The sequence below is a fragment of the Gallus gallus genome, chromosome 6, assembly GCF_016699485.2.
Source record: "Gallus gallus isolate bGalGal1 chromosome 6, bGalGal1.mat.broiler.GRCg7b, whole genome shotgun sequence".
Taxonomy (NCBI): Eukaryota; Metazoa; Chordata; class Aves; order Galliformes; family Phasianidae; genus Gallus; species Gallus gallus.
Window position 1 is genome coordinate 19292459 of NC_052537.1, and position 13537 is coordinate 19305995.

At 40.1% G+C, this 13537-nt stretch overlaps 1 protein-coding gene across 4 annotated transcripts in view; it reads left to right on the forward strand.

The window, feature by feature from the left end:
• WDFY4 (WDFY family member 4) overlaps positions 1-13537 on the forward strand; it is a 118919-nt gene that overhangs the window by 92870 nt on the left and 12512 nt on the right. For all 4 annotated transcript variants that reach the window (XR_001467130.4, XM_015288425.4, XM_015288428.4 and 1 more), the window contains 5 exons: positions 4406-4559; positions 5601-5692; positions 10150-10362; positions 10882-11029; positions 11934-12091. Coding sequence is in view for 3 of the 4 variants with exons in the window: in XM_015288425.4 (XP_015143911.2) it covers positions 4406-4559; positions 5601-5692; positions 10150-10362; positions 10882-11029; positions 11934-12091 (765 nt within the window). In the remaining variant the exon portion in view is untranslated. The remainder of the gene's footprint in view (positions 1-4405; positions 4560-5600; positions 5693-10149; positions 10363-10881; positions 11030-11933; positions 12092-13537) is intronic.

Sequence of the window (13537 nt, forward strand, 5' to 3'; positions counted from 1 at the left end):
ACAGGTTGCCCAGAGAAGTTGTGGATGCCCCATCCCTGGAGGTGTTTAAGGCCAAGATGGATGGAGCCCTGGGCAACCTGATCTAGTGCCTGATTTAGTGACTGGCAACCCTGCTCACATCAGGGGGAATTGGAACTAGGTGGTCTTTAAGGTCCCTTCCAACCCAAACCATTCTGTGATCATGGAGCACACTATGATGACCATGTAACAAAGAGAGATTCATTCTTTTGCCATCTCTAATCCGTTCTGTGTGGACTCTGGGTTAAACAAAGGCTATGTGTTGTCTGCTAAATTCAATGGAAACATTTTGATGAAACAGAATGATGCACAAGGGTTATTTTGTTTTGGTTCTGTGTTATATTTTATGATTGCAGAGACATTTAGCCACCAAGTCAATGTTTTGCTATTGCTCTGAACATTACCTTCTGACTTTGGGGCAGATACGCTTAGAATACCTGTCGTCAAACTCTCAAGTGCTCATACAATAACATGGCTATTGGTAAGTACTTGGAGCTGGCAGAATGAAGTCTCTGTCTGGAGTATGATAGGAGTCATGGGAATGGTGTATCTGAAGTAGAAGTAGAGTGAGATCTAGTGCCCTAGAAGGAATATTTTGATTTTACTTGTTCTGAACCTGGCATCATTTTTTTTCAGTGCTTAAAGCACTTCCTATGGAATTAAACTTTAGAGAAACTGAGCCATGCATTTGTCTTTCCCAGCCAGTCAGCATACAGGGGCACCAGATTTCCTGGCTGCTCTCCTCATGCTGTTGGTGATGCACAAGCAGGGCAACTTGGGCTGCAGCAGACATCTGTTGCCCTCATTTTTGTAACTCATTCTGTTATAGCAGACTCTACCAGGAGGACACATTGTCAAACGTGTAATTTAAGAGATCTCTTGTTGAAGTTTATCTCTGTTCATGGAGCAATGTGAGAGAGGCAGCTGGGCCAGAATTTTCCAGAGGCTGCTCATATAGCAAGGCCTGGCGATATGTCCTGCAGCTCTCCAAAAGCTTTGCTGTTGAGCTGTTCTCTAATTTTTCAGAATGAGCTAATACAAATAAAACAGTATGCTAATTAAATAATGAGCCCTATGATATCAGCTGTTAGCAGCAGTAGATGATGAGTTAGCGAACCACCTGAGGCAATGGTTACCATCATGCTCTGTGAGCCATATGTTAGCTGCAGTCATGTATTACTGTGGAGCAACTATTTCTTGTAAATGATAAAGGTTGCTATGTCTCACTGGCACAGTTTTTAGCCTGCTTCATGAATGTGCTCGTGTAATTAGCAGGTAACTGGCGTTTCTGTGTGGATGGTAATATTCAAAGACTGCTGAGATCTAAAGCATTTAAAACATTATCTGGATATGGATTCACTAAAACTGCTGAACTCTCGTTCTCATTCCTTTGCTCTTTTACTGCTACACGTTAAGCTGAGCTTGTTTCCTGTAGGTGACCAGTCCTACTGCGGCATAGGAATTATTAAATGTGAGATGCAGTCAGGCAAAACTTTATACTTAGTAAAGAGCATATTGCAAAAGTATTCCCAAAGTTAAAGCCTTGGAAGGATGCTGAGTCAGGAGCTGGGAAAGCCTCTCCACATCTTAAAAATCAGAAAAGCTGTACTTATAACCCCAAAGTGCCTTTCTTGAATGCACATGACAGGAAAGGCAGGTACTTGGATGCACTCCTTGTGGAAAATTGATATTGCAAGACATCCTGTTTGTTACATTCAGATACATGGTTTGCACGTAGCCACAGAAGAAGTCAGTGTACAGGAGTTTGCAAACTCTTGTATTTCACAATTTATTTAAGTGTACTGAAATCTGACTGAAGGTCAAAGTTTGTATATACTTTGCATATTATGCTAGGATGGATGAAAGATTGTCTCATCGCATAAGCATTGACTGGTACATCTTCTTCCATTGATTCCTGCAGTTACCTTCTTAGGTACCTCATAAAACTCCTCTCAGGAATTGGTATCATATCACAAAAGCATAGTAAATGTTTCTGTGCTTAGCCTTTCTGTTGGAAAGATATTCTAGGGCTTCATGGGCTCAGTAATTAGTAACACTTGTGATTCACCTTGTATTTTAGAGTCATAGAATCACCAAGGTTGGAAAAGACCTCCAAGATCATCCAGTCCAACCATCCACCTTACCACCTGTATTTCCCTACTAAACCATGTCATGTAGTACAACATCTAAATATTTCTTATTCCCTTTTGTTCTTATCCCACTGCTGCTTTTCAGTTAGCAGGCTGATCCTCCTTCTGATGTTTGCCCCTCTGAGATACTTACAGAGAACAGGTTTCCTGTTGAGCAGTCACTTAAGCACTGTCAGCAGGTAATTGTATCTCAGGGGGTGTGGTAAGTCTTTGCACCTATGTGAGCATTTCTTAGAAATACTTGGATGTCTTTGGCTGTAAAAAAAAAAGACTCAGCATTGCTTAGTTTTATGAACGTGTGGAGTTAAAGTTTCATTCTAGAGATCACTTTGACCAACTGCCTTTTACGTACCGCACTATAGTTTTGAAAAGCATGTTTTCACCAGTATTCTTTAGTCATAGTTTAAGGCCTCTACTAACAGGAAAGAAAACAGACTTAGCGTATCTAGCTATAGAAAAGCTGTAAGAGAGTTTACGTTGACTTGCAATCTAAACGCATAAAGCAATTCTTGGTTCTTTTTTTCCTTTCAGCACACTTTTTGCATTCATAGAGAGAGAAAACTCATTAATTCTGATATAAATATATGCAAATAAATTTATTAATATAGGAAATGGGAAAATCAGTTATTGCTTCCTTTATAAATAATACAGGCTTAAGTTTTAAAGATATTACTTTTCCCTAAAATGAATTAGACAGCCAGGGAAAAAATCACATTTTTTCGTGGTGGTAATATCTTTAACCAGATTTGTCGCGCTAACAGCATTTCCTATGTATATATTATTTTTATTTAATACAGGTAATCTTTTTATTACAAATCATATTGTTTCTCAGGAGATTACTATCAGCTCTCATAAAAGCTGCAAAAAAAGATGAAAAAGCATCAATCACCACCAGACACAGCGCACTGTGTGTAGATTAAATATACAAAGCCCTTTAATATGCTTCAATGAGATACTTGTTAGCTGTTGATTTATTTATAGTGCTTCTTCTACTCTGTTTTAATTTCAATTTGAATTTGACTCCAAGGGTCCTTCTCTAATAATGATCAAGAGCAAGATGACCTTGTGTATCGGATTAACTCCAGCTAGGCTTACTCATGTGATTTCAGCCACTTTTTTGCTCAGTCCCTTCAGTGGGTGCGGGAAAGCTTCACAATTGCTGGTGGGATAAGGACGAAGGACATGAAATTGCTGGTGGGATAAGGACAAAGGACATGAACCTCTGCTTCACAAGGAGGTGAAGCAGAACTATGTTGTCATTTAGAGCTGAGGCTGGACCAAAGTCCTTTCAGAATTCACCTCAGGGGAAACAGCAACAGGGTCTTTACATCTAGAATACATGTTAGCTTTTGTTGGTAATCTGAATCAACTTGCTCATTCTAAAAAGCTCAGTGAGATGATCTGCAGAAACTGATTGTCTATTTGGTTATTTCTGTTACTGTAAAACCTTGTTAAATACATCCTTTGTTCAATGTGGGGATCTCTGTACAGATGTGCACATGGGATTTTCAGAAATTCATAGTGTATCTGAAATCCCATTAGAAAATCCTGTGGGAAATACAGTTCCAACATAAAGCATATACCCTTCATTTACTGGGTCATTGTTTATTTAAAGGTCTTGGTTCGTAATAGTGGTTAAGACTAAGAAGGGTGCTGCTATCTAGTGCTTGACTGTTACTAAAGTAAACATATTCAAAAGCTCTTAAGACTTGAGGTAGTTTGTTTCTCCTTCCACATGCAGAAATTCAGCCTTGTGTTCAGACATACTTCCCCTCTTCTCCTCTTTATGCTGTTTTCTTTCCAGCTATCCCCTGCCCACTGGGCCTTTCCTGCTTGCCTGGATCTTCTCAAGAAGATTGAACTTAAGATTTTGCACAACTCGTTGGATCACAAATGAAAACCAAAGCTGTGTTCACTGCTTAGAAACCACTTTTTGATGAAAGGGGTTACATTGAGAAGCATTAATATTGGTTACGCTGATATTTTCAAGCAGATTTTTTCTGCTTGCCTCCAGGTTATTACAAGCTACACAATCTCCAAGCTGTATGGTATTCTTAATCTACCTGTCTGCAAATTGGGACTGAGGCAGTAAACAGACCTGGGACAGATCTTGAGATCTTTCTTGAGACCTAATCAAATATGATGATTATTGCAGAATTGGCTGAAATTCTGTATCTGCTTCTTGTTTAACAGAGTATTCACAATGGAGGCTTTTTTTGTCTGTCTCCATTTTACAGGGTGGGAGCTTTGATGTTGCAGACAGGATGTTTCATAGCGTCAAGAGCACGTGGGAATCAGCATCGAGGGACAATATGAGTGATGTCAGGGAGCTCATCCCTGAATTCTTCTACTTGCCAGAGTTCCTCACCAATGCCAATCACTTTGAATTTGGTAAGTGCTAGAAGGGACCTCACTTCTATGGCTATGAAATATATATTAATATGACTTCTGGAGATGGATTGGTTGCTAAATGGTAATGATGAAAGGTCTTTTTAAAATCTGATGTCTGTGGTGCTTAATGTTGCCACACGTGACCTCAGTATCACTTGGAAAGATTCTCTAAAAGTCTTATGAACCAGATACATCATCCCTGGCATCAAGCAGTATCACAGTCCCTTCTGAATGAGTGGACACTGTCTCTAGACCTGTAGGGTGATGTTGAGATCTAGTTATAAATTGTACCTAAGAACTCAGTGGAGTGAAATATGCATTAAAAAGGACAGAGTAGGGAATGAATGTTAGAAGGCTGTTAAAATATTGTAAAGAATTTGGGCATTTTCATCTTTGAGAGGAGACCAAGGAGCAGAGACTGGCTGATAACAAGATCCAGAAATTGACCTGAATGTATTAAACAGAAGGAACCAGAATCTCACTGATAACAAATAAATAGAAAGATTTTGCAATAGGTTAATCCAATAACCCAAATCTGTTCACTACTGCCCTGTTAGGAAACTTGCAGTCTCAGACTTAAGCCTTAACTTAGATCATCCAGTTGTGTAACTCTTGTCCTGATTTGAGAACTTATGCTTACCTTCTGAAAGGAATCAGACTGCAAAGGATTTGAGAACAAAATCCTTCCTAGAGGCTGCTTTAGCAGGAATAGTTGGGAGTTAGTCCAGTGAGATTATGTATAAGAAAAAAGTTGTGTCAACAGGTCTGTCTTGTCTGAGTTTGCATTCAGGGCTAAAATGGTTTGTGCTGAGGACATGTATATCTTTACTGTATTAATTACATCTTCTCAGTACTTTATTACTAGATCAGACACCCAAGGAGAAAAAAATTCTTCAGTGTTCTGTAACACTATAGCTTAGAATCTGAAATTGCTTGTGTGAAAGTCACCTAAATTCCCCTTGACTTCACCGTTTTGGAAAAGCTGTTACTATTTGCAGTGTGTGTGATTCTTGGTTTTAACTCTTCCTTTAATTCCTGAAGGCTGCATGCAGGATGGAACAGTGCTGGGAGATGTGCAGCTTCCTCCTTGGGCAGATGGAGATCCCCATAAATTCATTCTCCTGCACAGACAGGTTAGTGAATATGGTGTTTTGGGACATAGTGCTGAACTGATTCCCACTGAAAATGAAATCCTAAAGTCTAGTGTCACAAAGAAAGGTTAACACCCAAATAAATCCTGCCTTTGTGGAGTTCATTTTGTGTTTTGGACTTAGCTTGTCTGCCTGACAATTCACTCAAGACCAACTCTGAAGATTGGATGAAATTAAATCCAAGCCACAGACCCAGATCTGATCTCAACCCATAAGAGCATGTGAACATAACTTAATGCATGCATGTAACATTCACATGCATGCAGTTCTGTGTTGTTGCTAACCAGCTATGTGTGTATTGAAACTACCTTCCTCCATCTGAGTCACGCTGGCACTGCAGTTACATTTTTTGGGGCAGGGAGTGGGAGGGAGGTAAAATCTAATATTTTAGGGTTAATTTGGTGTTTTAATGGGAGTAAAGCCTAATGTTTCTGCCTTTAATAAAGTCAGCCTTGACAATCTGAATGCTAATAGATGTAAGGCCCTGAAACTTACTGCGGTTGGTGTGTCCATAGTTAGCAGGATAGGTGTAGGAATTTCTATGTAGTAATGAGTGCAAAGGCAATTCTGTATGAAGATTTTTCATTGAACACAGAATTTGCAGCTGAATGCTGTGATGTAGGTCTCTGTTAGAGCTAATGATGGAATGGGCTGTACTGCCTGCCCCTTCTGGATCTATCTACGTTATTTCATCAGATTTCTTCTGGGGAGAAATAAACAAGGTGTGTTTGTGAGTGCTTGAAGGGTTGCTGCTTTGTACAAGCTGTGTGGCAATTGTGTGTTAGCATTGACGTGACAAAGCAAGTAGCCTATTATTTATTCTGTAATCTCTTCATTACATGACTGTACCGCACAAAAGTGGATGTGATCATCTCTATATTAGTATCTTCAAATAAGCCTTTCCTTATTTTATCTCCCCATATGATGGTTCTTAAATCCTGTCTCTGACATTCCTAATGACTGTATCAACTTTTATTCCTGTTTTGAACAGAAATCAGACTCATTATTGTCTTCTAAATATTCTTTTCTCCACTTTTTACTTCACAATTGACAGCAACTGCCATTCTTCTATTAAATTACCATTACTTTTATATCCCTTGCTTTGCACTTCTGCACTGTGTTTAGGGCTAATGTTTTCTGTCATTCTCTGTACTACTGAATTGTTTCCCAGTTTTTCTTGGGTATTCTCTTGAATCTTTATTTCATTCCTTTCTTATCTACCAATACCTTATTTCATGTGAAATGAACTAGAAGGTGACTATCTTCATGTGCATGGTGTTATGTGCAAGCCTCCTTCACCATGCCTTTATATTTGGGATTTCTCTGGCTCCACTCCTCATACTTAAGATGTCTCTCCTTTCCCTCTATGTGTCTGCTTGATTCATTTGTTCTTATCTCTCCTCACAATTTCTTGTCCCCACAGCCACCTGGTTGCTGTCAGCAATCTTGCCCTAGTTCCATGTTTGACAAAGCCTTTTTTATCCTCTTTTTTTTTTTTTTTTTTAAATATATCCTTTATAAGCTAGTTTCCAGGTTGTAAATCCATCCTGGAGAAAGTGGTTTCTTCTATGAAACCACTTTTAAGAGAACAGGCTCCTGGTAATGTGCAATGTCTGCATATTACCTGGTGAATTAGTGATGTAGCAAGTCACACAGTGGGGTGAACAGCTGATTATTATTATTAGCAAGTCTCCGGTGTCCCCATGCTTAGTAGCTAGATGCTGTGGTGTGTTGCTACATAACTTAAACCAGTATGTTGAACTTACTTTGTATTCAGTAACTTACAAGTAACTTCACAGAATCTATGTTTGTTGATTTACCTTGTATTTCTGTAGCTGTTAAATGTATAACTCAGTGTTACTGGGCTGACAAGCACACAGCGAGTAGATATGTCTGATGAAATGAGAGTATGTCAGTAGTAATAAGGGCATTTCTCAATAAATCATTTCAGCGTAACATCTTTGACTGTTCAGGCTCCTGTATGTATACAGTAATGGGTATTACTGAGTTAGGCATCACGGAAATTGCACGGAGTTGAGCCTAAGGAGTGCCCAGTTCCATCACTTGCAGTGAAGCAGCTCAATGCTACCCACTGCATGTAGGTTTTGGCCACTGCCATCAAGAACATAACTCTTCCTTGGTGTTCCCCAGTGACTCTAAAGAAGGTGTGTAGGTTTGGAGGCTCTGGTTTCTTCCTCTGCTCTGTCTCATGCTCACTGTGTAACTCTACAAGGTGCTTAATCTCTGTCTTCCAGTTAGCTAAATATGGGAATGATACTGTCCTTTCCTAACAGAAATACTGAAAACAGAAATCTATAGATGCCTGAGAGCTGTTGCAATTTTTACTGTTATTTTTTAAAGAAAAGTGTAGGGAAGCATGGTCTCCTACATTCTGGCTTATTTGGGTGTAAAATTCTGAGCTTTGCTCCTTTTTTCTTGTGTAATGCTGGCCACTCTGAAGGCACTTGGATACAATGGGACCATCTGCTTTAGCCCTGTAGTTTGGAGCAAGGGTGCAGTTTTGAAATTATCTGTCAGTCACCCCTGCATAGCATGCTTCTGTTCTCATTGTAAAGAGATCTCTGATTGTTAACTAGATTAGTTTTGGATGAAATAAAACCAAAAGCTGTGCTCCAGTTGTGCACCTAAGGTATACTCTTGCCACTGGTGGCATTCAGCCTGAGGGAGCAGACTAGATCTAATTTGAAGTAAAGCCCCCACAGTGCATGTAATGTGGGTACTGGGTGCTCTCTACCAGCTGTTGTGTTCTGCAGACCTGCTTCCACCAAGCTGTACTGTTTGATAACATTGGCACAGATTATTAAGCCATGTGACTTGTACAAATTAATTGAAATCTCAAAGAGGAGCAGTTTAGCAAGTGAAAATCATGCTTATAGACCCATATTCTTAATGATTTGCCAGGCCTGATCAGACCTCAAGTACAGTCAGTCCAGTATTTTCTCTCCAGCCATAGCTAGCACCAGATGTTGCACAGGAGGGTGCAAGAAGTCTTGCCATGGAAATTTAGTTGATTAGGCTGCCTGGGAAAGCTTTGTCTAATCCTGAAGTGAAGAGTTAGAGGTCTCAAGCTCTGTACTGCAAAAGCCTCTCTCTCTTCTGAAATCACCTACAATACTAGATGTACTAGATGTTACTGGCATTGTTGTCCTTTTCAGGAGGCTTCACAGAGTTTGAAGAACTAAAAAGATCCAGGTCAACACTGTTGTGAAACCTGGCTATTTCTTTAAGGAACACGAGAGCAAAGATTGATCTGGAGATAAGTCTGAGTAGTTCCCTGTTTCATGTGCATTAAGTTAGGAATCTACAGGTTAGGTCTACATAAAGTAATTTTTTACTCTCTTTTTAGACTACAGTTCTCTCTCCCTTGCTGGGCATGTCGCAGTGCTCAGTGAAATACTGAGTGACTGCATGGTTGCACCTGTGTTGTTGCTTTGTTTTGCTCTGGTAGTGAAGCCAGACAAAACGTATAGTTTGTAATTCATGCACAAACTGCTTTTATTAATAAAAGGATGAATTCTGAGTTGGTTTGTAAGTGTTTTCATGTTATTTGCAGGGGTCAAATTGTATGCTGTACTTGTTCTCTGAGCTGCCTTGTGAGCTGTTTAGCTGTGGGCATGGTCATTTAAACCAGCTGCACTGGGCTCACTGTCTGCTCTGTGAAATGAGCCATTGTTCTGGATCCCATTAGCGTGTTTAATTCTGCTGTGCTTTGGGTAGGATGGCCTGTTTGGGAGACCTTTAACTGAGCATCAGGGAGTATTATACAGTCAAATGATATGGAGATAGGAGAGTAGTTTTAATCATGCTTACCACTGGTGCTTGAATCATTGGGCAAGGCCACTGGGGAATGTACAAATATTTGGTGATTGCAGGTGATAGCAGGGGCAATAGTGTTTAGTGAAGCTTCATAGATAAGGCTCAGTAATCTGGAGATGGGCAAAGGTTTGACTTGAACTTGTGGCTGTTGCCTGTAAACTTGTCTGGGTCTTGCAAGCACAAATTTCATTTATGATCACTCAGTTTTCTAGGGAGCCCACGTTGGGTTGGATGTGTGCTGCCTTGTAGTGTCTCTTATGGTATTCTCCAGTAGTAATTATTTCTTCTGGTTATGTTAATTCATATGCCTGTGACTTGGATTGCAGATCTGGTCAGGCAAAAATAGACATTTCTTATACTGGGACAAAAAAAACAGACCCTGAGGTTTTCCAGCATGAGGGAATCTGGTTTCTGCAACACTTTCTGCTTAAACCTTGTAAGGATTACAGAATGTGTGTATTGGTGAAAGCCAGGCAGTCCTGAAGCTTCTGTCAGACAGCAGTGAGTGCTGCAGAGAATTTGTCTCTAACAGGGGGCAGGGAGTGATAATGTATCTGTAATGAATGTGCTCTAATGAATTAATTCATCTTCTTTGGTTTCAGGCCCTGGAAAGTGACTATGTCAGTGCACACCTGCATCGCTGGATAGACCTGATTTTTGGCCACAAGCAACAAGGCTCAGCTGCTGTGGAAGCAGTTAACACTTACCATCCTTACTTCTATGGAGACAAGATGGATCTCAACAACATCAAAGATCCCCTGATTAAAAGCACCATCCTGGGTTTTATCAGCAACTTTGGTCAGATACCAAAGCAGGTATCATTTTATCATGAGAGTAGGAGGAAAGGCAGAGAGCACAATTTATTTTGATCTTGAAGTATTTCAACTGGAAAGCAAGCAACTTAGATTAGAGATGCTCTTTGATTTAAATCTGCTGAAATAAGGTCTGTATAGTTCTCTAGATTGTGTTTCTTCACTCCCTAAATACGCTGTTCTTGTCACATACCATACAGCTGTGGTGTCAAATCTGGGTTCTGCTCCTTCTGTACAGTCACATGAGTAATCACTAGTCTGGGGCTGAGTACAGTCAAATAAAGGCAGCTTAAATTCTCACCTAAAGTCTTCTCTCTTCTCCCAAATCACTGGGACTAGCTTCCTACCTGTCTAAGGGTTGTAGCCTGATAAAAATGGGATGATAAGGAGAAGATGATCTGAATTTAATGAAGAGATTTGTGTGTTACAGTTCTGGAGTCTATGATTAATGATTTAAATAGATGTTTCCTTTGCAACCTGGCTGATGGATATGTATTTTTCAATTTCATTCCTTTGTTCTAGCTCTTCACTAAGCCACATCCACCCAGGACTGTTCAGAGTAAAAGTTCATCAGGAAGAGAAGCAGTACTGTCCTTTCAATCAAGTGGAATTCTTCCTCCATTTATGAGCAGCCTGCAAAACCTGAAGCTCTCACCAGTTACAGTCAAAGGTGCAGCAGGGGCTGTGCTCCATTTTCTGAGCTAATAAGTGCTGAATTCTTAAATGGGGTTAATCTGAGTTTTTAAGAGTACAGAAATAGTTGCACAGTCTTGTATGAATTAACACGAGTTGGCACCAAGATCCCTTCTGTAAGATATTTGTGGAATGTGAATGAACATTCAAAGTACTCAGAATCACAGGATAATCCTGAGTTAGAAAGGACACCAAGGTCATCTCCTGCCACCACATGAATCCTCTCAAAATTATGATGTTCATGAGAGATCTTGAAACTTATTTTGTAAAGTTCAGAGCAGATTTTTTTTATGACATCTAAATCTTTTTTTATCTTCAGCATTCTGAATATATCAAATTAAAACTTAATACTCACTGCTTTCCCTTCTCTTTCTCTCTTTTTATATTCATCAGCAAAGTAAATATGTTCTGCCTCTTTATCTTGGTCTTCATCTTCTTCTTAGTCTGTTATTATTAAGATGTAGAATCCTGGAAAATTTCAGTGTATGTACTTTTTAATCCCATGGCAGTGGTGTTTGCATTACACAGCCTTGTGGTGGTAGCAGGCTCCTGCAGCTGTAATTCAGAGGCTGTTGGTGACATGCCCTGCATCCTCTAGTTCATGGCATAAGGCAGTCTGCCAGTCAAAAGAAGCTTAATGGCAGTGCTGTCAAATCCCCTTCTTTGGAGCCAGTCTCCCTCTCTGCATGGATTTATTCAAAAGGGCAGTTTCTGCTCTTGCCTAGAATTGCAGTGGCAGAGTGGGTTTCTCTGTGGACCTGGCCACCACTCACTGAGCCCAGCTGTGGGGCTTGCCGGCTCACCACAAAGTCGCGTAAGGCAATAAGCTAACCTTCGTGTTCTAAAAACAATAGAATGAAATGCGTTCTCTGTCTTTTTAGAATATTCAAAGGGAGCTGTTGGACACATTGTTCATACTGAGAAAGGTGTTCTGGCCGTCGAAAAAAATAAAGTTTTGATTCCTCCTCTTTGGAACAAAACATTCTGCTGGGGATTTGATGACTTCACCTGCTGCTTTGGCAACTATGGGTCTGAAAAGGTAAATTAAGAAAAAATCTAAGTGTTTCAGAAATGGATGTTATGTTGTGGCCTTTGGTTCATTTGGGGACCATTTTCAGAGGTTGTTGAGGAGCTGATTCTGGAGGGTGCTGTGCAATACTTCTTTTACAGTCAGGCTTTTTGAGAAAAATCAAATTGGGTATTCCAGTGGAGTACAAAATCATTCCACTGCTGAAAAATGTGACTTTTCCCCTCTAAATGATCTCAAGATTTCCTTCAGGTGATTGTGCTGTCTATCACAATGAAGGAGAAACCTCGTTTCACAGGTTGTAAGGACAAAACGAGGTCTCCTGGCCTCTGATTAGAAATTGTGTTGTGCAGAACTTTCAGCTGGAATACAGATAGGACCATCTGTCAACTCTCCTCTGGCTTTCAAGCTTAGTCCAGTGCATTCATTCAATGTAATATTGTCTCCTATTCTGGAAAGTTAATACTTGTGCTTCTGCTGTTAAAAATCAAGAGTCTGTGTCACAGCACTGCTGGCCGCGGCACTGGGCAGATTCAGCTTTTCACTTCTACAAACACTGATTTGGGGTGTGTTTGGGACAACATTATGATATGCTAAGACATGCATGTTAGCTTGGATACCAAAACAGCAGAGTATGTTGTTCAGCTTGGGTATTGCTGCATGCCACATGGTTATGTTTTTACAGACATATCCGTGCTCACTGGACATGAAAGACAAAAAAGAGTTTTATTTTGCATTCTGCCTATAAAATAGAATTGCCTATAAAATCACAAAGATTTTTCTGTAAGTTCCAATATTAGTGGTGGCCACAACAACCTGAGCTTTGTTCTTAATTGACATTGGATGCTTGCACGTTGTCACTACATGGTAGCAGAATGAACTTGCTGGAGACCACGTAGGAAGCCTATAACATGAGTGGTTAGAACTTGGGTGTCCTAAGGCACTGAGTTAATAGATAAAGCAACTTCTCTGTACAAAACACTATTTTTCAACATGATCACCACCATTAGCTGGTGATGAAAACAAGAATCTGCATGCTGCACTCAAAATCTGTACCAGCAGAGGTTACTTACTGTCACTTTTTCAGCACTGTTGAAATGCACCTCCCATTGCCTGACTCTGCTGACATCCACTGTTTGGTCTCCATAAACATTCAGCAAGCATTATGACTGTAAATGAGTACTTTTTTTTTTTTTTTCTGCATGGAAGAATTCAGTTCCAAACTTTTGCTTCGTACATGCTTCTGTGTCAGATGCTGTTCTGTCAGACTGCCTCTCTGCTGCCATCTGTCACATGGCACCAAAATGTAATGAAATACTGGTAGGAAGGCCATCTGTCACATGGCACCAAAATGTAATGAAATACTGGTAGGAAGGTTCATCTACTGTCATAGCACCAACATCCACATCTGACATTGTGTGCTAACAGAATGAAACAGGAGGTGTTACTTTTGGAGGA